This window comes from Penicillium malachiteum, assembly GCF_028827825.1.
Source record: "Penicillium malachiteum strain IBT 17515 chromosome Unknown utg000005l:1.0-9002435.0:326005.0-9005861.0, whole genome shotgun sequence".
Taxonomy (NCBI): Eukaryota; Fungi; Ascomycota; class Eurotiomycetes; order Eurotiales; family Aspergillaceae; genus Penicillium; species Penicillium malachiteum.
The window spans coordinates 7,671,351-7,695,732 of NW_026643099.1; the positions used below are offsets into that span (position 1 = coordinate 7,671,351).

The window sequence follows — 24,382 nt, forward strand, 5'->3', positions numbered from 1 at the left end:
TAATTACTAGTAGTACTCACTGATAACTATTCTCCTCAGTCAATAAACATATGTTCATTTAGAGTAAATAGTATTTCTCCCTCATTCATCTCAATAGTATACAGTAGTCCATATCCGGCCATGTGGGGCGAGTATATTCGACGGAAACGGCATCAAGATGAAAACTTCCGATTGCAGTAACCGTAGTGATCCGTAAACGGTGTTCATAGTAACCATAGAACCTATATCAGCATCATTGGACCCGGGGTAAATAGTCTGATTCAAGCAGAAATCTCTGATATCCAATTCATCTCTTTAAAAGCAGACGAACACTGTCGATCACCTCCAAATTTTGAATTTTTCAATCCAATATCATATCACAAACCAATCACATCCTACTATCTTATCCAAAATGCATTTCGCCAGCATCACCACTCTCGTCACCCTCCTCGCCTCTACCGGCCTCGCTGCTCCAGCTATCGAGACCCGCAGAGAACACACTGCTAGAATCCAACTAGCCAATGATAACTCCGGCGCCAACGCCAATGTTGTTATTCCCGTCGATGGAGTAAAGCGCTCTGTCCAGGAACTCTGGGGCAACACTGCTGTCGCAAAGAACGGCCTCGTTTTTGCATCTAGCGCCCAGCTCACTGCTTTTGAGCAAACCACTGTCTGCACCATTACCGAGGACCCAAAGATCGACGTCACCCTCACTGCTGAGAAGACCTGGGTCTCATTTGGAGGTGTTACTGACCTGTGCGCCGCATGGGTTGTCTGCGAATGTGAGGGTATGTAACATACTTGAATATGTTCACTGGGGAGGAAAATTATAATCATAATACTATATAATGTTTTGAGATGTTAATTGGGAAATGCATGTTGATCTGGACTATGTATGAGTTAATTGAATTGATAGTATCTGTATTTAACCTTGGAACTACATGATCGAGAATATTTGAATCAAAAATACTATATTTTACATCACACAATATTATTCCAATCTATCTCCACTTAATCCGAGTTCAACATGCCCGACCTTCAAGTTATTGGCGTCTATTTGTGGGGTTGGTTGTGGGGACACGCATCCAACGGCGCCGCATTCCGAAATCAGTCAAATGACCACAGGCAACTGATTCAAATTTTCAGTGCACATTCTAGTCCCAAAGAGACTCGGATGCATATCTCGATTTATGCAACTCTATTCAAGTTGTCTGCTCTCATCGCCGATATCTAGCTAATCCAGCACCGCTCCGAGCTCCACATTCACGACCAGACATTTCATATTCCTCTATTTGACTGACGATATCAAAATTTTCATCTACAATCACATAGCTACGTGTATGCCAATTATTAAAAAATCATTAATTTGAAAAGGTAATGCGTTATCACCTCGAGGCTGAGGGGGGCTCAGTTTGAGGATGATGCTCTTCATCGGGATCATGATGGACTCGGACTCTCGTGCCATGCACCTAAGTGCTGTTGTATGGGGTTAAAAAATCGTAGAGACTGCACATGTGCACATGTGGCGGCCTACTGTGCAGCACTTGAGCGACTACTAGTATAATATCTGTGAGACTTTGGCTTTCTTTCGATCATAGATCAAATAAATATTCAATTTCAATTAACTCAATTAAAGTCCACGGGTATAACATGATAAAATTCAGTACTATATAGTAGTATAAAAAATGCACTAATACTAGTGCCAGCGAGATCCGCGCCATTGCAAGAGCATCGTCGGGATGATGCTAACGCCAACCATTAATGCAACGGCAATACCAGCTCCACCAGCCCATCCAACATTGGTGAACATGTTGGGGAACCTATGATATATGTTAGTATGCGCTGAGACCGTGACCGAAAGAAAGAATATTGACTTACCAGAAAGGTCCGATGAAACCCCAAATTTGACGGACGAATGTAATGAAGCATCCAACACTAGCAGCATCGGCTCTGTATTTATCCACAGCGTAGGTGATGTTGATGGTAGTAACGATCTGGTTACCACCAGCAGCGATAGCAGCTCCAACAATGGGAGTGATGTTCCACTTATCACCAGCGTGACTCATCTGCACAGCAAAGACAACTACACCACAGATAGTGAGAAGATGTCCAATGTAGCTGAGCCACAGACGGTACTCAGGTTCGGGACGCTCGCCCTTGGACTTCTGGCGCATCAACATCCAGCGATCAGATATCAGACCTCCAATCTGCTCACCGATCACCGAACCGAGAATAATACCCAAGAACTGGAGACCAACCTCTTGGGTGTTGAAGCCGAACTGCGCTGGGAAGATTTGAGGGATCTCAATGGTAAGCATGATGCTACCCCAGAGGAAGATCATAGCGTAAGCAGCAGCAGGGATCATGACACAGGGCTTAGTGACATAAGTCAGAGGGTGAATGAAATCATAGAAGCGCAGGGGAGTCGGGTCGATACGGCGGAAGCTAAACAGGCCTTCCTTCTGTGTGTTGGTGACCTGCTTGGGAACGCCCTCCTCGCGGACATAGAGAGTCTCAGATCCAACGAGGAAGTAGAGGAAGAACTGCGCGGCATTCACAATAGCAAGAACCCAGTAGATCCAGCGGTACGAGATACGCAGGGCGAGGAAACCGAACAGGAATGGAGAGAGTGGCACACCAATGGTGACCATCAAGGTCCAGATACCCATGCGGCGTGCACGATCACGCTTGAAGTACATCTCAGCGACGACAGCACTTCCAATGGCAGCAGCCGGGCTGATGAAGAAGGAAGTGATAGCTCGGCACAGACCCATAGTTCCGTATGAGTGACTCTCAGCACAGCCAATATTTCCGACCATGGCGCAAATCAACGAGATGAGGAAGATAGGACGACGACCGAAACGATTGCTCAAGGGGCGCCAGAACAAGGGCGCACCACCAAGGACAGCAATGAACAGGGAGACCAAGTAACTGGTACGCTGCATGCTAACATCCAAATCGGCGGCGATATTGGTAAAGGCGGATTGAATCGAAGAGGCAGTACTAAGAGCCATCATAGCGTGGAACACCACGAGACCCAAATTGAGGTTCTTCTTCCATTGGGGCCAATTGTAGGGATCGGCATCGTTCATATCCGGGATAGGGTCGAGGTCGAGTGTACCATGACGCGCGAGAAGATATTGGCGATGTTCTTCCGAGAGATGAGCGACTCGGTCCTCAACGTAAAAATCCTCCTGCTTGCCAGCTTCAATGGCACCGGGGGCTACGCCCTCGACGTGTGAGGAGTCTTCAGGCTGACCCATTGTGAAATAGAAAAGAAATTATTAGGGAAAAGAGAAAAGGGGAAGAAAAGAAAATATAGAGAAGAGAACAAAATCAGAGAACAGCCGCAGGGACTAAACTGGAGGTAGAAATAATTCTGGCAAGCAAGTACTTATAGGAGTTAACCCCTGCACGTCCCAACTTTTGTTTGTGTACCCCATTTCTCCGGAGGCGGGGATGGAGAATGAACAAGCAGTCACGGGGCTCCACCCCCAGACATAACATGTGGATCTCAAAAGATCCAGAATCAACAGAATCAACAGAATTAAACTAATTTGACATGAATCGACCAGGGTTGAAGGCAACGCGCACGGCGAAAAATGAAGCATCTAGGATCTGATTGGATAGGCGGATATGAATTCTCCCATTTTGTGGGAAGTGTGGGGTGTGGAGAAGCTGACTCATCACTTTTAACCAATCACATTCCAGCCCAGACAAATAGATACGGGGTATTAATGACTCCACGTTGGGGAATCCGGGGTTATCCCCAGAAAATGAGATGAGATGAATGAATTATCGCATTAAGTGGCTTTCTGTAGCTCCATTTTCCTTTCGTCCATACCTATTATCATGATTTATGGGGAAAGTCATGACAACTTGATATTCAGATACATGTACTTTGTTCCATAACAAGAAATGTGGCTTGGGACTCCACTTTGCACATGGCTTCCCACTGTTGCCCCCTCGCTTATTTTACACATTATACTCCGTACATTGAGCTAGGTTTACCTGACTTCTCAGGATGGAGCTCCGTTGGGCCGTGTGGGGACCTAACTGTGTTGGTTCCGACACAGATTAATTCACCATGATGGCGAATTAGGATCGTTTGGTTCAGCCAGTCTAATTTTCTCGTTTCGGATTCCCCGGTGAACACTTTGTGGGGATGCTCGCGATTAATCTATTCAGTATGAAGGAGCAGGACAAGCTGGAGTTCCCTTGGCACACGGGAAGAAATCCTGTTCGGAGTTAACTCAGCTGGACTAGGTGTGCGAGACCGATTTCTAAGCAGTCAGACGCATATGAAACATTTTAGCGGAAGATTTCCTTATTATGCACCAAGTTTATTCTTATCTAGGCTGTTTGTGGGGGCGACCCCTTTCCTAAGAACTTGTACAATTGACCCCGATGCTCCCCTCAATGTTATCGCAAATAATTTCCGACCCACCGTCTGGGCTGGTCAGATTAATGCGCGATAGATTAATATAGGAGCAGACTGCGTTAGGCGAACATGTCAGGTCCACAACGACTTCCCCCTCTTTGCCTGACGATGTACCCCAGATGTTATCGAAGATGACATTCGTGATGTTCACGTGCGATGGGTATTCCGCACACTCGGTCGAGTTGATATCGAAATAGCACTGATCCAACACGATCGGGCTATCGGTATTTTGAATCTCAACATTGCGATAGGTGATGTTTGTCATGCGACCATATCCAACATCAGGCCCAGCCCAAGCTTTCAATCGCGCTCCATTCTAGACACTTTGTTACTAACTGATTTGAATCATAGTATCGGATATGCACTCACTTGGCCATTCAATAGAGTCAATTTCTCCATGTACGCGTTCTCAATGAAGTCGTATTCTCCCGAATATTCTCCGATGGAGCCCATTGATACTCCGTGTGAGTTGTTACACCACAGATTCTGCACGAAGATGTTACTCGTGTTTGACTTCGGGCTAAAACAGTCGTCGCCGTTATCCACGCGAACATTGGTGACTCGGAAGTTGTCCACAATGAGGGAATCAAACCCGTCCGTGTTGGCCGCGTCAACCTGGCACTGTTAGTGAAAGGCATGCCGATTGTTGTTAGCTTTCACTCACCGATGCATTGGTCGAGTAGGCGTGGATATACACATCGTCAAATGAGACATCGTCAGTGCGAATCAAGAAGTTGGTCCAGCAGGGACTATTCAACTGCGTGATTCCTTCCACGCTGACTCTTGTCGCATTGTCTGTGACAAAAAGAATCGGTCGGTAGAAGGTATTATCTGGATCTAGGATCTGACTCCCAGAGAATTCGTCATACCTGTTACCGATTAGTATTATTTATGAGCTTTATCTTGTTCATACGAACCATTTTTGACCATTGCCATTCATAGTTCCTTTTCCAAAAATCTTGATATCCTCTCCTCCCCATATCCAAAAGGTGATGGACTTCTGGAACGAATAGTAGAAGTTGTTTGCTTGCCAGTAAGTAATATTGTTTGTGAACTGCAGCCAGTCAATATCTAACCAGATAGATCTTATTCTAGTAACTCACTTTGATCTCTCCTTCTAGCTGAACTTCGATATCATTGAGGAAGGTCAGATCCAGCTTTTTACCAATCACATAAGTCTTATCCTTCTCAAGGAGAAGTCGGCCTCCGTAATTAGCCTGCTGAATTCCCCAGAGGAAATCATCCGAGACATCATCGCTGTCGCTTCTCGAGGGACGAATAGTGACCGTACGGCGATCGGGATACTTCTGATGGTAAGCCCCAATGGCTTTCAATTCATTCTTGTCATTAACAGGGATAATTCGTCCACCTGGGATGTTGTGAGGTGAAGCAAGACTGATGGCGACACTAGCCAGAAGCACAAGCGCTGAGAACTTCATCTTGATGCGATTGAATCACTGGGCTCTGGATTCACTCAATTGACTCAGCTGCTGCATTATTGCAGTTTTATATCAATCATTCATATCCGCTTGGCATAATCAGACCATCATATCCCCCGGAACCTAATTGCGAATCCGATACAGGTGGGGTTATCAGATTTATCCGCCTGTAGAAAGTCTCAATATCATCATCGCTGCTTGGTGATGATCGGCAGAGAGGCAGCTGCCAAGGTAAGAAAGCATACTGCTCATCAACAGTCATTCTGAATGGCGATTCTCCGCATTTTACCAAGACAAAAACGCGGGGGAGTGGAGAAGGGTTTTCTATTAAATTTTCATATAGAAGCTCAAGACTGAGAACGGATGATATTTCACCGTTTTTACTTGTCATTTCTCCACCAATCATGACTGCCAAGGAAGTACAGGGTCTAGAGATAATAACTATCATGATACTAGTAGTCTTTCTCCATGTCTAAATGCGGGGTTTAACTTGAAGTCCCCAGAAATTACGTGTATTAAATTTTGATCCTATCGATTCCATACAAAGTCAACTGGTTGCTGTACACTGACACTACTAGCACAGACATCCGTGGATGAACACCAGAATATCGCCCTCTGCCACTGGCATGCTCGAGACTTCAAACGTTGGCTTGACCTGTATCTATACTCCAGATGATACATCATTATAATGCGAATCTTATCGCATTCATAATGTCATTCTCATTCAGATTGATTACAGCATCTAGCTGCCAAGACCAACCCAGTAGCACAGCAAATATGACTACTCCACCAAGCCGCTGAACGAAGATAACTCCAAGACTGAGTCTGAATATGTGAATAGCAAAGGCTGAATGCCACGCGCGAAACAGTGTACCATATACCGATTGTGTTAACAGTCTCTGCTGGGACTCCGGCAAAGCTTGCACTTAAGACTAGTATGATGTGGTCAGCATGAACTTAACATGAAGTACCAACTTGAAAGATCCAACATACTAGAAGCCACAAAAAGACTGAAGCCCTCGATTGTATTAGCTTGCGCAGCCTCCTCGCGCTTCAGCTTGTCGAGTACTCGCTGCTCCAGCCTGCCAGTCCTAACAGCGGCTTCGCCAAGAGTCCTGAGATCCTCACGAGGAGAGACATTGTTATCAACGCCATAATAAATCTTAGCGCCCCGTGGACTCATAAAGATATATGCCAAAGCCCAGTTCACCAGCAAGTAAGTGGCTACATAGTTAGGTGTCTGTACTCCAGGTATAGAGCTCAACCCCAAGGACGAACTGGAAATGGTCAGCGATGAGGACTATCTTCACGAAGGATAGAGATCGCATACAACATTGCAAGCTTCCAAGCGTCGAATTTCCCTTGTATGGACAGAAATACTTAGGGCTCTCCATGGCACTTTCTATTGTATGTAGAGATCACCATGTTCAGCATGTGGGCCCGGGAACGAGAGCGAGAGCGACAAATGAGGTCATTTTGCCGATCAATGTTGCACAAAGCACCTTTCTGTGCTTGTTATCACCAACTTTAAGCACTCGATCGCCAAATTTTGAATCTGTTGCCAAATCGGTCATTCTTTGACTGCGAGTATGGAGCTCTTTGTACCAAAGTCACCAATAAGCAGAATCAAATTGAAATGAGTTTTTCACAAACTTTCTTTGTCCCTGCAGAACTTTAAGCTCCGATCGAGTGCATAAACACGTTCAAGAGACCGCACGGAGCCTATCATGATTGGGTTCCAGCAACATGGGAGGTGAATTTGGCTTGAAGCGACGAGCTGAACGTGTGATTGCATTCAAAATGCCACATTCGGTCACCTTGACTAGACAACTTCCCTGACAACAACTTGTTCTCCCCGAGTCGAGGATTTTGTTGAGCATCTTTCAAGTGATTGTGCATAGTTGCCTTGTCCGTTTGATCGTAGCATCATGGTGTCAGGCTCATCCTGTCCGTGAATCACCTCGGCAACTTCATCCGTGTGATCGGAGATGCGTGAAAACCGGTTATTGAGGATGATTGAGTGACCTGGTCGGTCTACCACACTATTGTTGGGCACCGGTTCGTTTTTAGAAAGAAGTATCACTTCCACTGGATGATCGCGAATGACCGGCACCCGCAGCCATTTATAGATGCAGTTCAGAACTGGAATAGAGAGTCCGTGTATCACAATCGAGAAAAAGACCAACCAATAGACAACTGAAGTGGTGTCAGCAATAGTTCTGCTCTAGGAAACAAAGCTTAGCTTACCCGGGATCATTGTCGCTGTAAGATGATTAATCTCAGAGTCACTTTTTCCAGGGTCAGGAAGAAGTCTTCGAGAATATTCAACGTATGATATCGCACCGACGCCTGGAAATATTAGAGATGCAAGTAAATGGTCGAGGTGCTACTTACCAATTGGAGCAAAGTATCCCATGAATAGAGCCTCTTTCCAGGAACTGCAGATCTTGGGTATGAAGTGGTATCCTAGCATAATTGCAGGGATACGTCGAAACAATAGTAGTAATACACCCAGGGTGATCAACCGTGCAGGAGTGATTCCTGTTTCATGCGGCATATACATTTGATCCCAAGGCATACTGATCCCAATGAAAATGAAGGTTCCGAAGTTTAACACCATCTCAATTGTGGAATTGAAAGAATCATGTCGAGCCTCGGCTTCAGAATGGTAAAGACCATCCCAGTTCAATGCGCATCCGGCAATAAAGCAGGCAAGAGTCTCGTCGGATCCAAAACAGCCACAGGTTCCCACAATGAACAGCTAGCGGAAGTCAGTATCGAGTAATCTGCTCACAGTATGCAAACGAATTCTCGCCACATGGATCTACATACCCCAATGGCCAAAGGAAAAACCAGGAAACTCTCTTTATCAATCCAGCGGTTCTTCGAGGCCAGGTTCAAGAACTTGCGACCCACGAATCCCACCAGCAATCCATATCCCGACCCTAAGACAATCATGTATAGGATTCCCTCCACAATCCAATGCACAAGTGCCCGACCAACATCGCCACCAAAGCGACCGGTATCTGTCTCTCCAATCCAATCACGTTTCACGACCACATTATCGGTATTTGGAGCATCGTCATAGCGTAGTATAGAGACTGAAAGAAGCAAGAATGGAAACCCAAACCCATCATTGCCTCCTGCCTCTGCGGAAATGAATTCTCGGAGATGTCGTCGAACGTAGTTATCAGCAAAGGGACCTTTTGCAATAGCTTGCGAAAGAACTGGATCAATGCAAATAACGCAGGATCCGATTATTAAAGAAGTAAGCTGTCACCAGAATACTGTTAGTATCAAAAAAAGGCCCATGTCGGTAAAGTCACGCACAAATGTCAGATTCGGTATCATAAGCATGATGCATCCTGAAGTAGCCAGCCAGGCTATTGTCATAAGAGGAAGAAGACAGATCGTCAACTCTCTTAATCGCGATCTCAGGTATCTCTTCGGCAGCTCATAGCCAACTTTCACCATTTGTATCCCAATCACTAGTCGGGTCAGAGCCTAATTCCGTTAGTATTGACCTGTTGACAGGTAAGATATCACTCACATATGCGATTTCCCCATCTTCATCATCATTGGACCATTTTCGCGCATCAACCAAGCCTGAAACGAATGGTCCGAGAATAGTACCGGCCACAAACGAGGGAACTGTCAAATATTAGACACCTCCTTCATATCAAAGATTGAGGAATTGACGTACGAGCTTCACCAATGTACCATTTTTGTTTTATCTTCAGCGAGATGAGTCCAAAAAGAAGCAGGTATATTCCTAGTGACTGTTAGATGTCGAAACTAACATGAGTGTAGGTACTTACCTGCAAATGTCAGAGTAATATTAAAATTGCTAATATCAAGGATCGGATGAAGCATCCTGCTCAGTATGTCAAAACTATCAAGAGACTCATATATTATCGGATGTCAACTCTGTTGATTGTCTTACTCGGCTAGGTTCAAGGGGATGGGACCAAGCTTCCTATCAACATGCCCGACAAGATTACAGACTGATCGGATCAATCTGAGCCGATACAGAATGTGATGTATTGTAAGCATCGTGCTCATGAAGGAATGCGCCCTTCATTAGAACCAGGAGTTGATGAGGTATCACAGTGTTCACTATCCACCTGCATCCCTAGCTCTGAGCCACATACAATATCATAGATAACAGTATGCACGATGTACGCACGTCATCCATATCAACGGGGTTGTCTCAAATTCAAGTTTCCCATCATTTGAGCCGTTACACATCAAACTCATGTACGGTTATACAGTTCTTAAATCAACATACTGATGCCAATGACGCGCTGAGACGATATCTTGACAGGGTATCCGATCGGATTGAGATCCCCTTGAACATGATGTTAAACAGTGACGCGTCAGTCCAATTGAAACACCCTGATAACAACACAATAATCCCCAATCTAACCAGCCACAGTGGGTCTAATATGCTTTAAGGGTCAACTGCATCAAAGCTTAGCCAATGGGTCCCTTATCCTTGCGCAAAGGGGCAGGGGCAATGAGTCCAAGATTAGAAGCATGCTCGTATAGGATCGACCGTTCATGCCGCTTATCGGAGTCCACGCGCAACAGTATCAACAATGCAGGACAAAACAAGGGGTGAATGAAATGTAATGATTCATCAAAAAGATATCAGAGGGCTCGATATCGCTTGGCAAAGACTACAATGTTTCTAGAAAAGCTTGGCTTGGTGACTACATGCATCTATTTCAATTTGCTGTTCCTGGATCATAGAATCAGTCCCTTCAAAATTGACATATTCAGGCTTCTACCAGATGCGAGTTCCGTGATCATTCTTCATAGGGATCCAACTTGAAGGAAGTATTCATATTCTATGCGCCATTTTCGCTTAAGTCACGTCAAAGGAACTATCATCATCATTCTCAAGTTGATGTCACTCCAATCTGAAATTCTTTACCACATTCTAGTCCAACATGACACTGGTTATTGCATTTCCGATTGCCTTGAATAATGTCAGCAAAATCCAGATGGGACTTTCTAATACCATATATGTGGTAAGCCTCAAAGTGTAGATGAAAATAAAGCTTGGTATCAGGTGCTATTCCCTCGATCTTCCCATCACTTCAGCTAAGTGCCTAGAGTATTCCAATGTCATACGCAACAAGAATTCGACCAAAAAGCAGAAAACTTCATGTTGCACTAAACAGCCTGGGTTTTAAGCACCCGTGCTGTCACCAAAGGACTTCCTTCAATACTGGAAAAATCATGAGCATCCAGGCAAGCCTGTCGCGAGGCCAAAAAGGACGGTCGCACGCGCGACCAAATATCATTCTCATATTTCGGCAACGAAGTCATTAATGATTCAAGATTGAATGCGCTATCCCATGAATCGGATTAGTATCTGTGAATGCTTTGCAAGTGAATGGGGCTTACTTCGGGTTTGTCATATCAACTCGAGTGATCAAATCCAAGACATCCACAATAGCATTGTTCGCTCCTTCGCCACGGACTATATTCAGTTAGTTGCTTCCCTTTATACTTGAAACTGGAACGGTTCCATACACATCGTCATAGTATGCAATGAATCGCCGCATCCTATTGCACGTGGATGCGCACTATTCTTTTCCAGCCGGAACATCCAATCTTCAATCCGAATTGAACGTGCCTCAGTATTTGATGGAAGTTTCTGCACTAATGAGCGAAAAGGCTCTGCCCAGTTATCAGTTAGTCGCTTCATGAGTTCGACCCGATCCTCGTTACTGGTCGGCAGGGCAATTCCTTTGCTGTCGGCCCATGAGACAATGATTTGGCAGTGATAGCGGTCCTTATTGCTGTCTTTGAAGTTGCCGGGTGTATCCAAAAAGCTGAAGAAGAGGAACACATCGGTATCCGGATGAGACCCTTGGAAGATGTAAGGATCAATCGCTTCTGCGCCGCCCATCTCCTCCGCCGTGTAGAATGCAGATGCGCCGAGAAGCTGCACAGGGAGTGAATTCATCTCGCTCTCGGGGTAGAGAATTTGTCGAATACGAGATCGCGCACCATCGCAGGCGACGAGTAGTTTCCCATTATAAGATGACCCATCCTCGAAGTGCGCTGTGATAAATTCATCAGTTGACTCGATATCTCGAAGAGTTTTATCCCACTGTGATCTGATCAGCAAAATTTCAACATAATTACCAGATCATCAGAGAAGATCATACCTGGACATTCATTCCAGAAGTCAATAACTCGCGCAGTCGCCCCCTATTCACGCGAATGCGCTCTTCCGCCGGGACGTTGTAAAGAGCCTTGCCCGATTTTAAATCAAAAAATTGAAAACGCCCCATGTCGCCTCGGCTTGCCGCATCCTTATTAACGAAGGTATCAGAGAAGCGGGATCTGACATGTTCAGGAAGTAATTTTCTCAACGCTGGCAACGCCCAGTGAAGCGTTAAGCCCCATCCTCCACTGCGAGCATTTAATGCAGAGTCTTGATCGAAGATCCGAAAGCGAACTCCTTGGGATTGGAGGTATTGAGCCAGGATTAGGCCGCTGATTCCTGCCCCAATGATCAGAACCGGGGGATCCGACATGACGTGTGGTCAGTGTGGCGTATTGCTTGACAATAGTCGAGAAGGCTGAAAGCTGGAAGATCGGCCCAGGGTTGTTTTTAGAGTAAGTATTTTTGGTGCAAGTGATTTGATTTCAAATAATGTTTGCTAGCATCTGGTGCTATTTCTCGTCTGATTTGTGTGTGATAGATCCAAATCTCAGGCTCCTATCGCATCCCTTGTTCTGTAGTAGGCCGGATTTGGACATCAGTGGCTACAGAGCCATTTTAGTTCCAAGGTTCATCCAAATAGGAATATACACGCGGGATACGCGAAGAAAATAACAATCATCAGCTAGATCTACGCTAAAAATTCACTATGGAGTTGACTAGGACTGATTTGAGTCTTAATTCGGTATCTCTTTGTTGTCATGGTAGACTCGCCGGTCTCCGACTAGGCCTGAGCGTCTAAGATCGGCGCTTCATTTTCGAGCTTGAATTTGGGGGCCACTAGGGGGGGGCCTAACCAGGTCATCACTGGCAGGATTTGCACTAACGAGTTAATAGGGATCTTCCGGCTCCACATCAATCTGGTCACCGGGATGCTCCGCAATTAACTTCAACCAGAGTGACAAGCGATCGGTTACCCGCAGTAGAATTCTGTAGTGTGGTCTACCCCTGGTTTAGCGCAATGCATCGGGAATTGACTTGATCCCGACTCAACATTGAATGCATTAAATTTTCCAGAGTACAGTACAGGTAATTATCACCAAATCCCATATTGCAATTGCCACGAGCTATTTTCCATCTCGCTCTCTGTTCGAGTCTAGAGATACCCGATACTCCACAGTCATCTCGATACCACCATGACATGGTTCCCGACTGGAAAGAATTAACTCTTCGCTCGGTGTCTGTTTGAATTGTGAGGGTCCTGATGCATTCGATTGTAGTTGTGAACGCTGATCTTTGGACCAATTATTCTTCAGCACGTAACCTCTCGCGCTTTCATCATAGTACTTGCGACCGCTTGTTGAGCGGAAGTCTCGCACAAAGCGCTTGAATAGAGGCGCCAAGTATGGAATACAAGTAACAATGTTCTGGGATTGTCAGCTTCTATATTTTCAAAGTTATATGGTATGCCTACCCCGACATTGAATTCAATCACACCCCATAGCACCAACAATGTACTATCTCCATCTCCCCATGCAATTCTGTGGATCTGAGTCAGGCGGAGGATCGAACACGCTGTAGTGAACAGACCCAGCATGAACAGACATACGACACCTGCTTTCTGAGCCGGTTTGATATTCAGCTGGAGTAAGAGCGGAATCGGTAGGACAAGGATGATAACGTCACAAAATACGGTAAACCCTGCCAGTGTATAGAAGGTTGTGCCGGTAGGGAGGCAAGTACCATGGATAGACGGATTCCATGCTCGTTGAACCTATGAGTAGTCGTCTGGTCAGCAGTGCGAAATAACAGGTTCATGATGAAACCTACCGGCGTGCAGTTGAAGATCAACGCCAAGGTTCCTGCAATATGTCCCAAAGTTGATAGCAGGATCACACCCCAAATTACCTTTCTGTAACTTGTTTTTGACGTCCTAGAGAGTAATCGAAGATAGCTCAAGCAGAGGGAGGCCTTAAAAGTAGCGATACCCAATTGATAAAATGGCCTTCCTGCATAGTTGAGCTAGAAAGCGTGAGACAAGTCATATCATTCTGCGTACTAAGAACTCACCTTTGTATAAGTTGATAAGTCAGCTTCAGGGCGCAGTTTCAACGGTAATCCCAATCCATATCGACTTTCTAGATAGAAATCCCAGTTAGTGTAATGTTCTGCCAACTTGAAGGGACGAGCTCACTCACGCGCTATACATAAAGCACTGTATACAACACTGAATACCAATCCTACGACCATTATATAGTCGGACGGTGCCAAAGTCGCTCGTATGACCAGTCTCAGACTGACAATTATCACCATCAAAACAGTGAGAATTATACATACTGGTAGAATAAGCCGATACTCGGATGCGGCATCTACCTCGGGCGTGGCATTATACACCCATCCCATCGTCGGAATGGCAAATGGTGTCAAGCAAGTAAGAAGCCAAAAGGAATTCCAGGTATTCATAAATAGAGCAGAATCCACGTGGAACCTATTAGCATGGCTTCTGCGTGATTTATTTGACTTTTCCCTTTCTCCAAGTTAAGACTACCGTCGCCGGGTTTAGGGATCATCCCTTGCGCAGACTTCTATCCGGACCAGACTCGGTGGGACCATGTAGTAATTCGCATCGGAGGTTCCCGTGACATGTCCGATGCGAGAAATAATTGACTTTTTTCTGATCGAATTTTCTATAAGCGAAATGAGCGAAATGAGCAAACTAATGGCTCCGATCCCTAACTTTATACAGTCATGAACCAACCATAACCTGTTTCCATCGCATAATGAAAGGATTAATAATGATAAAACTAGCGGGGGATGAAGTGAACTCAAATTTTAAAGCGTTATTTGTCCTCCCTTGTCATGTAACCAGACACTCTTGATTTGAAAATCTTGTCCTACACGGTGGTTGTCTTCCCCGGGCCTCGTTCCACGCGTTCGACCGTTGTTCCCCTGTACATATTTCTCCGTCTTGTGCCGTTTTTCTCTCTTTTTTGCTTTTTTTTCTGTGTCTCTTTCTCTATTTTAACACTGCTAATCGTGTCTATTTCTTTATTTATTTTCTCTTTGTCTCACAGCAAAGTGCTTAATATGGCCGAAAAGACTCGGATACCCGAATCGGCACAACCGGATGATGCCGTGGGATATTTGGCCCATGCAGAGACAAACATTGAGATCAATGTAAATCTGAAAGCCTTACGGAGGAGGATTGACTATCATCTATTACCATTTATGTTCTGCTGTTATCTTCTGCAGTTTCTGGATAAAGTTATGCTCAATGCAAGTGACTGCGCTGAAAACATATGACGACAACTGATGCTAATTTTCATCACAGTATGCCGCCGTCATGGGATTGAAAAGGGATCTTAGTCTCACAGGCAACGAGTTTTCCAACACGGCCACCTGGTTTTTCATTACCTACTTGATCGCCGAGGTACCTAATGGTAGGTTCGGATCCAGGCAAACCACCTATCCCTTGCTCACATTCTTTCATCGACGATCATCCCCATTCTGACAAAAGTGGATACAGTGTATTTTTTACAAAAAGTTCCAGCAGCAAAGTGGTTGGGTGTGAATGTCTTCCTATGGGGTGTTGCTGCTGCTGCTTCAGCTGGTAGCCAGAATTATGGGGGTCTGTTGGTGTCGCGAATCTTTCTCGGGGGGGTTTGAGGCAACGATTGGTCCATCGTTGATGCTCCTCGTTAGTCAGTTCTATACCCGCAGTGAACAAGCCCCTCGCTTTATGTTCTGGTATACAGGGTTGGGTGTAGCTCAGATCCTTGGTGGTATCATCTCCTATGGGTTCCAACATGTCCAGAATACGAGCATAGATGGCTGGCGCATCATGTTCCTGGTGATGGGCCTGGTCACTATGCTTGTAGGTGTATTGTCATTTTTCTTTATTCCCGATACCCCAATCAAAGCTTCCTGGCTGTCTGATAGCGAGAAGGTCGCTCTGTTACAGCATGTCGGTGAGAACAAGACTGGAGTATGGAGCTCCAAGGTGAATATGAAGCAAATATGGGAGGCCTTGATGGACATACAGCTCTGGCTCTTGACTTTGACAACTATCCTGGTAAGCAAGTACTCTGCTTCCTTGAACAAGTCATTTCGGGTTTGTCTCAGACTTATCTAATACTGTTGAAGATCTCAATCTCAAGTGGAGTAGTCACCACATATTCCGCAACCCTCATATCAGGCTTCGGCTTTTCAGGTCCTATATCAGCCCTCCTGAATACACCATCTGGTCTGATTAGTATCGTCTTCACCCTAGTTGTCGGGTATGGAATCCGCAAGTTTTCCCACCGCTGGGCCTGGCTTGTCTTCTGTACAATCCCAGGTATCATCGGCGGTGGACTCATGTCATTCCTACCCAAGTCTAATACTGCCGGTGTACTTATGGGTCTCTACCTGGTGAATGCTATCGTTGCAACTCTTCCTATTCTATATCAGTGGACCATGGCCAACTGCGCAGGTCATACCAAGCGCGCCTTTGCAAGCGCCCTCGTCGCCGGGTCCTTCTCTGTTGGGAACATTATTGGGCCGCAGACTTTCCAGGCTAGCGATGCACCAGAGTATCAGCCTGCTAAGATTTCTGTTCTTGCGACGCAAGCTGCTGCGGCGGTTGTGGCTGTTGCGCTTTTCTTGTACTACATGTGGGAGAATCGGCAACGCGATAAGAAGCAGGGAGTTGAGAACGAGGCTGTAGCTGATGAGAAGTGGGCCGGACTTACTGATAAACAGAACTCTTCTTTTCGGTACGTTTACTAGAGACAAGTTTGATCCGTGATTTTAAGAATTTGGGAACAGTACGGAGATGTGGCTTTAACATTTGTATATTTTTACGATGAGAAATAGATTCCAACCTTCGATTCATAACGAAATATTCCCAATATTGATTTCTGACATCGTCCATTAAATGTTCCAAAGTTTTAAGTATCCAGAATACCAATGGCATTTAAAATTCCTTGACGTCCAGGATCGTTTACAATAACATCGCACTACTTTACGTGATAAGCAAAAACAAATGCAAGATTTGATAGTATGAATGGACACGTCCAGAAAGCTCTGAGGCTCGCAATTCTCCAGTCAATTACATTTCTGGTCCATTGTGTTGATGGTTCCAAGGTTGAGTGGTCAAAATAAGCTTACTTTTGAGATAAGCTTGCTTTGATCAGGCTTACTTTATTTTGAGAACCTTTAGATCGACAACCCTCTCCCTGCGCCCGTCCATTGGATAAAACACCGAGTCTAAAACATTTGAACTAGCTGCATCGAGGGCAAGCTGAGGATTAAAAGGATAAATATTGACAAAAAAAAGCCCGAGAAAGGGTTGAAAGGGTGCTCTACTCATACTATAAGATAAAACAAATAATGTTAGGATGACAACCTCAGAAGGGAGACTCAACAGACCTTCTCTTTGTTGAGCCTTTTCAGCGTTTGAAATATCAGATTCATTTTTCTACTCTTTTGGTCTGGTATCACAACACGTTACTGCTGCTCAGATGTGCAGTACCTATCAATCATTGATGCACGACACTCAATTAGTAGTATGTAATGGAGATGAAATCTAATATTATGAAGGTGTAATCCATTTATTGGCCTCGATTGTCCTTTTGGGCACCTGGGTTTGATTGGACATCAAATGTCGTAAAAAGAACACTCAAATTTAAGGAAATACAAAATTGTAGAAGCACATCCTACCAGAGTCGGAGCCCATGATAAGGCTATCCCCATGACATGCAGTTGCAGTATTTCCAAACTCCTCCGACTGGTAGTCTGGCGGTACCCCAGAGCAGTTTCTCCCTGTTGCGTACTATCCAATCCGAGCTTTCGTCATATTCCGACAAGTTGGCTGAATCCCTGCCGTGATGCGGACAACGATTGAGAATATAACATCAAAAGAAGCTGCATCTATTGGCGTCTGGTCCATCTTAAAATACACCCCATTTTGGAAGGCAGAGTGATCGAGACATTTGTCATGGTCAAGGCTTTGAACAAGGGCTCCTGTGTTCACGTCCCAGCGAGAGGTATTCCAATTCCCGCAGCTGATGATTGTTTTCCCATCGGAACAAAACAATAGATCATTCATTGGGCTGTCATTTGGTAGCACCTTCCCTTGATTCGGTTCATTGGATGATAAATCCCAAAGGAATATGTCCCGGTCTGCACAGGCAAGCATGCTTGAACATGGAGAGAATGCCAGGACGGTGACTTCGGATCCACCTATATCACAATATATTCCATCAATCTGTCGCATCCTGAGGTTATGCGTTCTGGCAACTGAAAATGTGTCTCTCAATTCCCAAACATGAACATTTCCAAGCTGGGAGGCGGCTGCCATCTTTGTCCAGTCCGAGTTGAAGGCCACCCCAGTGACAGCCTCAAGGTCCAGATCGAAAATTTTCAAATAGCTTTTTGTGTTCCAAACTCCAATCCTTCTATTTGAATTTGCTTGGCCTGATATCAAGATCTTGCCAACTGGCAAGAAGGCGATGGGAGAACGACAATAGGACAAGGTTTTTAGCTTTTTGTATGTGACCAAATCCCATATTGCTACTCCTTCAGAGGATGCAGATGCAAAGACTTTTGAGTCAACAGAGAACGCGAAGGAAACGTCGGAATCGAAGCCCCCTTCTGTGTCTAGAATTTGCATTGATTTCGAAGATAGGTTCCAAATACCAATGGAGTCTTGACAAGATTTTTCAAATCCACAAGCGATGAGAGAACAATCAGGCGAAGGAGTCATCGCAATTGCCATGTCAATCTCGCGGCTTTCGAGACCAAACCTCCTTGGTAATGACGGAAGTCTTACTGATGAGACTGGTCGAGAGGTCAGCTCTGAATCCGTGAGGTCCCAGGCATGCAAATAGTCTTCAGACTGAGAAAAGACTTTTATCCTATCTGGGCCTTTAGAGAAAGCCAACCATCTGTTTCCGCCAGTCATTGCCCGTATTGTCTTTCTAGACACTCTGTCTTGATATCAAACACTTTTATGTCCTGAGATGACAGAGACTCAACCTTTCTGCTGTCCGGCGTAAATGAAACCTCATGTGCTGCTCCGACATCACTCAGTATTCTCAGGCAATCTCCGGTATGTGGATCCCAAACACGCACGGTATTGTCTTCTGAGCAAGAAGCCAGCAGGAGACCATCAGGAGAAAACGCCACGGCGAATACCTGTGCCTCGTGGCCAGCGAGTGCTTGCTTGTGGGTCCCATCTAGGTTCCATAACCGAACAGTCGAATCACTTGATGCTGACGCAACTGTTTTCAATTTTCGCGATATAGCAATCTGTGTGATCTGCTGGTTGTGTGCTTCTGTGGCCGCCCCTTTACTCGAACCAACGCCATCATTCTCTTCAAATAGCCCTCAGACCCGAACAAAGTCACTTGGCGAATTCGTAGCAAAGAGGCTTCCATCCCGTGAAATACAAAGAAGGCTTTTGGAATCCGGCCAGCCCTCCAAACCTCCAATGTGTTTTGCGACCAAACTTGTCCCATAATGAAAATGAAGTGAAGTCATGCGCAACGGAATTAAGTCTTTCGCCATCTGATGACAGGATAGTAGAGAGTCCGCGTGGTAAATCTTCCTCTGCACTTTCATTCACGTCAAATCCATATTCCTTCAAGGACCCAGATCCGAGATCTAAGTGGTTTATTGCACCTTCAACAAGAAGAACCAGGCTCCTATTCTGATCAAAAGCAATTGCAGAAGCTCTTTCCGCGGAAACTTCGTGGCATGTAGGGGAAGTTCCAGTTTCAGTCTTGATATTCCAAAGACTTATCGTCGAATCATATTCCCTGCCAATTGCCATGAGACTTCCATCGGGAGAGAAGGTTATTTTATGATGTTGAATTTGTTCAGGGAATCGTTTCAAAAGCCGTTTACCCCCTGTCACAGTATCCAACAGCCATAGAGATTCATTTGTGTAGCATGCAAGGGTGGAGCCGTTTGGGGAGTAACAAATTTCTTGCACTTGATCAGAAAGACTGAGATTCATATCAATAGTTCGCTGAGTGGAACCATCTTTCGCACTAAGAAGTCGGATAAACGGCGGTTTGAGGATTTGGGTGGGGTAGTGTATCGCTGATGCAATCTGATCACCGCTTGGAGAGAACTTGATGTCCTGTGTCCAACATGAATTTGCTTTGATCGAATATAGACAGACACCTGTCGCAATATCCCAGACTGCCTCCGTGACTCCATCATAGCCTATTGCAATTCAATCTCCAGTGGGTGAGAAGTCGGCACAATAAGGCGTATTCCAGTCTTCCAAAACGAGCGTGTGCAAGCAGGATCCCCATGACTTTTCTATTCCTTGTACACTATCGATAAAAGACAGTCGCTGCTTCCAGTAGTGTAACCTGATCAGACTTTGTTCCGGGCTGAATACAAGAGCCGATCCATATGTCTGTAGGGGTGCCTGGCTGATGATTGATCCATTTGCAGCAATGAATCTTTCAATATCTCTGAGGAGAAAGTGTAAAGATCTTGATTTTTCCTGAGTCAAAAAACGAAAGTTGATTAGTAAAAGTGGGTGCGTTAATATTTAGTAAGACCACTTCTCCAACTACTCACCTTGATCTTTTGCTGAGAGCTCCGATTGAACTAGGACCGCCAGGGAGCTCATGCAACAGTGCTAGCACCTCAATCCAGTGAAGCAAGTGGGTCTCTAAAAAGCTTTCAATTTCTTTCACTTCGATGATGTCATGATCACTGTTGATAAAATGGTGTATCCAATTGAGACAAGCATACGCAAGCTCGGAAGAAATGTGGTTTTTTGAAAGGGAAACCATGTCCTCTGACTCCATATCAACTGGACCTACATGGCCGATGTGACAAATGTTCTGATGAAGCTTTCTTTTCATCAATTCAATGCAGTTAAATGCTAGTTTTCCATGAATCTCTCTTGGATCAATGGTGATGTTATTGATTCCAATTCCCTTGAGGGACAAGATGAAATCCGAGAATGATTTGTGGAGAATGTCAACAGGATCTTGACGATTCTGTGAAACATTCAGAACAGCATGAAGATTTTGAACCCAACAGTCAATATCGTCTTCTTCAATATCTAGAAGAACTGCCAGTGCCGGAATTGAAAGTGGGGAAGAGAGGAGACAGATTGATCCTAGGAAGAAAATCACCTGGTCTTTGTCTTCATCGTCTGGAGGACTCAGCTTTGCTCTATCATCGGCATCATCATAGGTTCCAAGAAGAAGTTGATGAAAAACTGGACGGTAAATCTGGTCAGGTTGCGATGCACTCTTTCGTTGGCTGAGCCAAATTTTGATTTGCTTAATCGGGCTCTTCCTGCCTTTTCCATCGTCCACAAACAGGCAAAGTGTTGACGCATAAATAAACAGAGGTGATGGATTCGTGGCCAACCTCACCAACTTTTCCATGTCATCTGGTTCAGGCCATGGATCTTCAAGAACATTCCGCCTAGTCCTGATCTCTTGGAATGTCTCTTTTAAGAATAGTGAGATGTCCTTCTCTGTCTGTTGCCTGAAATCAGTTTGCAAAGCCAGCCTGTGGTGTTTGACGCCTTTGTTGTCCAGATTATGGAACGCATCAACTAGCGGATGAATTACTCTGCCATTGACAAACACCAAAAGTCGAATAGAGTTGAGGAGTCGAAGATTGGACAATGATTTGATGATGGATTCCAATTCATCGTGAGGGCTGCACTCATCGAGCGCATCGATGACAATGACTCTTGTAAGCAACTCGCCCCGGTCTGGCTTCGGTAAGTTTTCGAGTGGCTCCATGATCAATGTTTTGCACTGCCCCATGGCGCCCTTTGCTTCGATTTCCGCTTGATCGTAATTGAGAAGGGCTTCCCTTAGAAATCTAGCGAAAGTCGGAATTGTGGCTGCTAATTGGCGAGCAATCGTTGGAAAAAGTCTTGAACCCTTGAAATAACTAGCTCCAAGAATTCCAGATTCTTGAAAAAGACTGCATATCGTCCGACTAATGGTAGATTTACATGTACCTGCCTGGCCATGCATCCAAAAGAGACGACCATCGGTCTCTGATCCATCACCCACAGCCCAGTCCGCGATTTTATTGAGAATGTCCTGTCTTGTTCCGCTGTGACAGTCTCTGAGTTTTTTTCATTTTTGCGACTATCAAAGGCCGCTTCAGGTTGTGATGGGAGTTTGGCCAAAAATTCGCGACTCATGGCCTCACTAAAGAGAGGATGAATTAGCTCTGCAATACAAAGCAAAACAGTCCTGATATATCTGATGAATTGGCTAAGCACTTACTGTGTATCTTTGTGTATCTCTTGAAAAGCTGCAGTAGATTGCTCAACAAATCGAGCTAGCTTGATAGCAATGTCTCTGTGCTCCTGGCTGACTTGAAGTTGCTCTTGATTTACCTCGAGTTGCTTCTTGGCGACGTGGAGAATATTCTGGATTTCCTGTGTTGACCGTCTGACTGAATTGTTGAGCGTCTCAAGTTCATTTCTCACCGCGGTGCCGTTTATCCTTTTGAAGTCCTCTGTCAGAGCAGCTTCGACCTTGCTAATCTCATCCAGCATGGTTTGCCAGATGTCCGGATTGAAGATATCACCCCGAGTTTTCTGCACAGAAGTCTTATAAAAGCGGAGGACACTCTGAATCTGAAACTTGAGGATTTTCTGGTAGAGCGACAGAGTGCTTTTGTCAAATTCTCTCCTCAGGTCTGGGGAGATACTGTCGTCTTTGCAAGAGAGCAGACATGGTTCAAGCGCGATGTAAAATCTCATACGACTAGTAACATGTGTGAACCCATCTCGATTCGCCTGTTCGGCAGTAGTGTGATTTGTGAGAACTGGCAAGATAAGTGAAACGCCTGCCCATATTAAGCTGGCTTCTGTTGAGACACTGGTAGCCTCTGTGATCAAATCTTTAGCCCAGATGATGAAATTTGCCGCCTGTGTGATCTGCTCTTGTACAACAAACTCATGACCAGCAATTCTGTATCTCGTCTTAGCTTTTTCAGCTCGCTTTAGGCCAATATCCGTTATTGATTGGAGCTGTATCCGTCGGGTGCTCGAGATTGTGCTGATTCGATTGTCCACATTGTCTGAATGAGTTCCTTCGGTTGGCAACTCTTGCGAAAGCAAAGACTCATATTCATTGATCAACTGTCTGTCGTCCTTCTTCAGTGTATCATATGCTTGATCCCATGTCGATTGAGAGTTTGTGGTCTCAGTGGATAACTTCTCGTCGCTGGTATCCTTGCAAAAAATGGACGCCTTGTCTTGATTTATTTCGTTTTGATCTCTCGTCAAGTGCTCATCTGATTGTTCGTTCACTGATGATTTATCTCCGGGTTTTTCCTTCTCAGGTCGTTTCAGGGACCCTTTTACTCGGGATTTGATGTCTTTCAGGTGCTTCTTCATGATTGTGCATATCAAAAAGACATGATCGGCGTCTATCGATCTGGAGAGAAGATCCTACTATTCAACAGCAGGTCGAGACGATGACTGAGGCGCAGGGCCGTCCTAGCCCGGACCAATCTCCCCAGTAGGAATCTATGCGGAAATTGGTTATTCCTGGTCATTGGGGCTGGGTATGCATGCATGAATAAGGGCGAATTCTGACGCACCTGTGGCCAATCATGACCCGTATACAACCGCCAACCACACCATCAGAATGCCGAATTCTCGCGGTATACCAGGAATTGAGCCGTGTAGGGAAACAAGGCAATTGAAAATAGTACCAACTCATCGTTGACGAATGCACCAAATATAGCAAATTCATATATGAAACATCCTATGTGTACTGACCTCGGGATAGAAACCAAAGTCGTCAACTGGGCAGCCACCTCCCCAGGGCTGGTGCCCCAATGTGGATGACTGATAATCAAACCACACCGCCCGGCAGAAGTCCACCTAGGCATGTCATTCTCATAAACAGAGCTCGTCACTACACTCCACACAATGTCCAAATCATGCGCTTCCAAGCCTTAATCCGCACTCACCACATCACCTCCAGAAAGAAAGTCGCCACCCTGAAACGCGCCGCCGACACGCACCAATGCTTCGTCCTCCTACGGTCCGGTGGTTGTCCCGGCATAATGTACGTTGAAGGGAACGAGCAGACGAACGTGGAATCATGGGTAGCTGTTGTGCGTAAGCTACGGTACAAAGACTTTCAGCTAGTGGGTCGACCGGGTGCAATAGAACCGGAGGGACAGCAAGATATCCTGCCAGATGTACAAGAGGGATTATCCGAAGTTGAGAGCGTTAAGGAGTTTGGGGATTGGTGTCAGAAAAGAGGAATATGGCAGTGGTGGAGGAAAAGTATGGGATATGCTTAATTATGTGCATGAATTTTGATTGGATATATGCATCAC

General features: G+C 45.3%; 12 protein-coding genes across 12 annotated transcripts; 3 read left to right on the top strand and 9 right to left on the bottom strand.

The window, feature by feature from the left end:
* Positions 1 to 391: 391 nt before the first annotated feature.
* Positions 392 to 775, top strand: N7483_012836 (uncharacterized protein; the record flags this gene model as incomplete). Its single annotated transcript, XM_057096263.1, has 1 exon — positions 392 to 775. The coding sequence occupies one exon, from the start codon at positions 392 to 394 to the stop codon at positions 773 to 775; it is 384 nt and encodes a 127-aa protein (XP_056942234.1).
* A 900-nt stretch (positions 776 to 1,675) lies between these two features.
* On the bottom strand, positions 1,676 to 3,242 carry N7483_012837 (uncharacterized protein; the record flags this gene model as incomplete). Its single annotated transcript, XM_057096264.1, has 2 exons — positions 1,676 to 1,799; positions 1,858 to 3,242. 2 exons carry the CDS (start codon positions 3,240 to 3,242, stop codon positions 1,676 to 1,678), a joined length of 1,509 nt encoding a protein of 502 aa, XP_056942235.1.
* A 1,119-nt stretch (positions 3,243 to 4,361) lies between these two features.
* pgxB (uncharacterized protein) lies at positions 4,362 to 5,859 on the bottom strand (the record flags this gene model as incomplete). Its single annotated transcript, XM_057096265.1, has 5 exons — positions 4,362 to 4,736; positions 4,790 to 5,035; positions 5,085 to 5,289; positions 5,338 to 5,474; positions 5,524 to 5,859. 5 exons carry the CDS (start codon positions 5,857 to 5,859, stop codon positions 4,362 to 4,364), a joined length of 1,299 nt encoding a protein of 432 aa, XP_056942236.1.
* A 720-nt stretch (positions 5,860 to 6,579) lies between these two features.
* N7483_012839 (MAPEG family protein) lies at positions 6,580 to 7,194 on the bottom strand (the record flags this gene model as incomplete). Its single annotated transcript, XM_057096266.1, has 3 exons — positions 6,580 to 6,791; positions 6,853 to 7,136; positions 7,190 to 7,194. The coding sequence occupies 3 exons, from the start codon at positions 7,192 to 7,194 to the stop codon at positions 6,580 to 6,582; spliced, it is 501 nt and encodes a 166-aa protein (XP_056942237.1).
* A 487-nt stretch (positions 7,195 to 7,681) lies between these two features.
* Positions 7,682 to 9,732, bottom strand: N7483_012840 (putative plasma membrane antiporter; the record flags this gene model as incomplete). The annotated part of the gene is made up of 8 exons (XM_057096267.1): positions 7,682 to 8,055; positions 8,107 to 8,208; positions 8,254 to 8,620; positions 8,692 to 9,132; positions 9,190 to 9,363; positions 9,410 to 9,510; positions 9,563 to 9,631; positions 9,678 to 9,732. 8 exons carry the CDS (start codon positions 9,730 to 9,732, stop codon positions 7,682 to 7,684), a joined length of 1,683 nt encoding a protein of 560 aa, XP_056942238.1.
* Positions 9,733 to 11,037: 1,305 nt separating this feature from the next.
* On the bottom strand, positions 11,038 to 12,413 carry N7483_012841 (FAD-dependent oxidoreductase; the record flags this gene model as incomplete). The annotated part of the gene is made up of 4 exons (XM_057096268.1): positions 11,038 to 11,215; positions 11,272 to 11,347; positions 11,401 to 11,983; positions 12,042 to 12,413. 4 exons carry the CDS (start codon positions 12,411 to 12,413, stop codon positions 11,038 to 11,040), a joined length of 1,209 nt encoding a protein of 402 aa, XP_056942239.1.
* A 754-nt stretch (positions 12,414 to 13,167) lies between these two features.
* Positions 13,168 to 14,443, bottom strand: N7483_012842 (uncharacterized protein; the record flags this gene model as incomplete). Its single annotated transcript, XM_057096269.1, has 5 exons — positions 13,168 to 13,467; positions 13,515 to 13,814; positions 13,871 to 14,062; positions 14,111 to 14,178; positions 14,239 to 14,443. The coding sequence occupies 5 exons, from the start codon at positions 14,441 to 14,443 to the stop codon at positions 13,168 to 13,170; spliced, it is 1,065 nt and encodes a 354-aa protein (XP_056942240.1).
* Positions 14,444 to 15,127: 684 nt separating this feature from the next.
* Positions 15,128 to 16,807, top strand: N7483_012843 (uncharacterized protein; the record flags this gene model as incomplete). The annotated part of the gene is made up of 5 exons (XM_057096270.1): positions 15,128 to 15,217; positions 15,372 to 15,480; positions 15,567 to 15,672; positions 15,743 to 16,112; positions 16,184 to 16,807. The coding sequence occupies 5 exons, from the start codon at positions 15,128 to 15,130 to the stop codon at positions 16,805 to 16,807; spliced, it is 1,299 nt and encodes a 432-aa protein (XP_056942241.1).
* A 2,172-nt stretch (positions 16,808 to 18,979) lies between these two features.
* Positions 18,980 to 19,539, bottom strand: N7483_012844 (WD40 repeat domain-containing protein; the record flags this gene model as incomplete). Its single annotated transcript, XM_057096271.1, is given in 2 exon segments — positions 18,980 to 19,373; positions 19,385 to 19,539. 2 exon segments carry the CDS (start codon positions 19,537 to 19,539, stop codon positions 18,980 to 18,982), a joined length of 549 nt encoding a protein of 182 aa, XP_056942242.1.
* Positions 19,540 to 20,613: 1,074 nt separating this feature from the next.
* On the bottom strand, positions 20,614 to 21,807 carry N7483_012845 (uncharacterized protein; the record flags this gene model as incomplete). The annotated part of the gene is made up of 1 exon (XM_057096272.1): positions 20,614 to 21,807. One exon carries the CDS (start codon positions 21,805 to 21,807, stop codon positions 20,614 to 20,616), a length of 1,194 nt encoding a protein of 397 aa, XP_056942243.1.
* A 494-nt stretch (positions 21,808 to 22,301) lies between these two features.
* Positions 22,302 to 23,426, bottom strand: N7483_012846 (uncharacterized protein; the record flags this gene model as incomplete). Its single annotated transcript, XM_057096273.1, has 1 exon — positions 22,302 to 23,426. One exon carries the CDS (start codon positions 23,424 to 23,426, stop codon positions 22,302 to 22,304), a length of 1,125 nt encoding a protein of 374 aa, XP_056942244.1.
* A 551-nt stretch (positions 23,427 to 23,977) lies between these two features.
* Positions 23,978 to 24,346, top strand: N7483_012847 (uncharacterized protein; the record flags this gene model as incomplete). The annotated part of the gene is made up of 1 exon (XM_057096274.1): positions 23,978 to 24,346. One exon carries the CDS (start codon positions 23,978 to 23,980, stop codon positions 24,344 to 24,346), a length of 369 nt encoding a protein of 122 aa, XP_056942245.1.
* Positions 24,347 to 24,382: the final 36 nt, after the last annotated feature.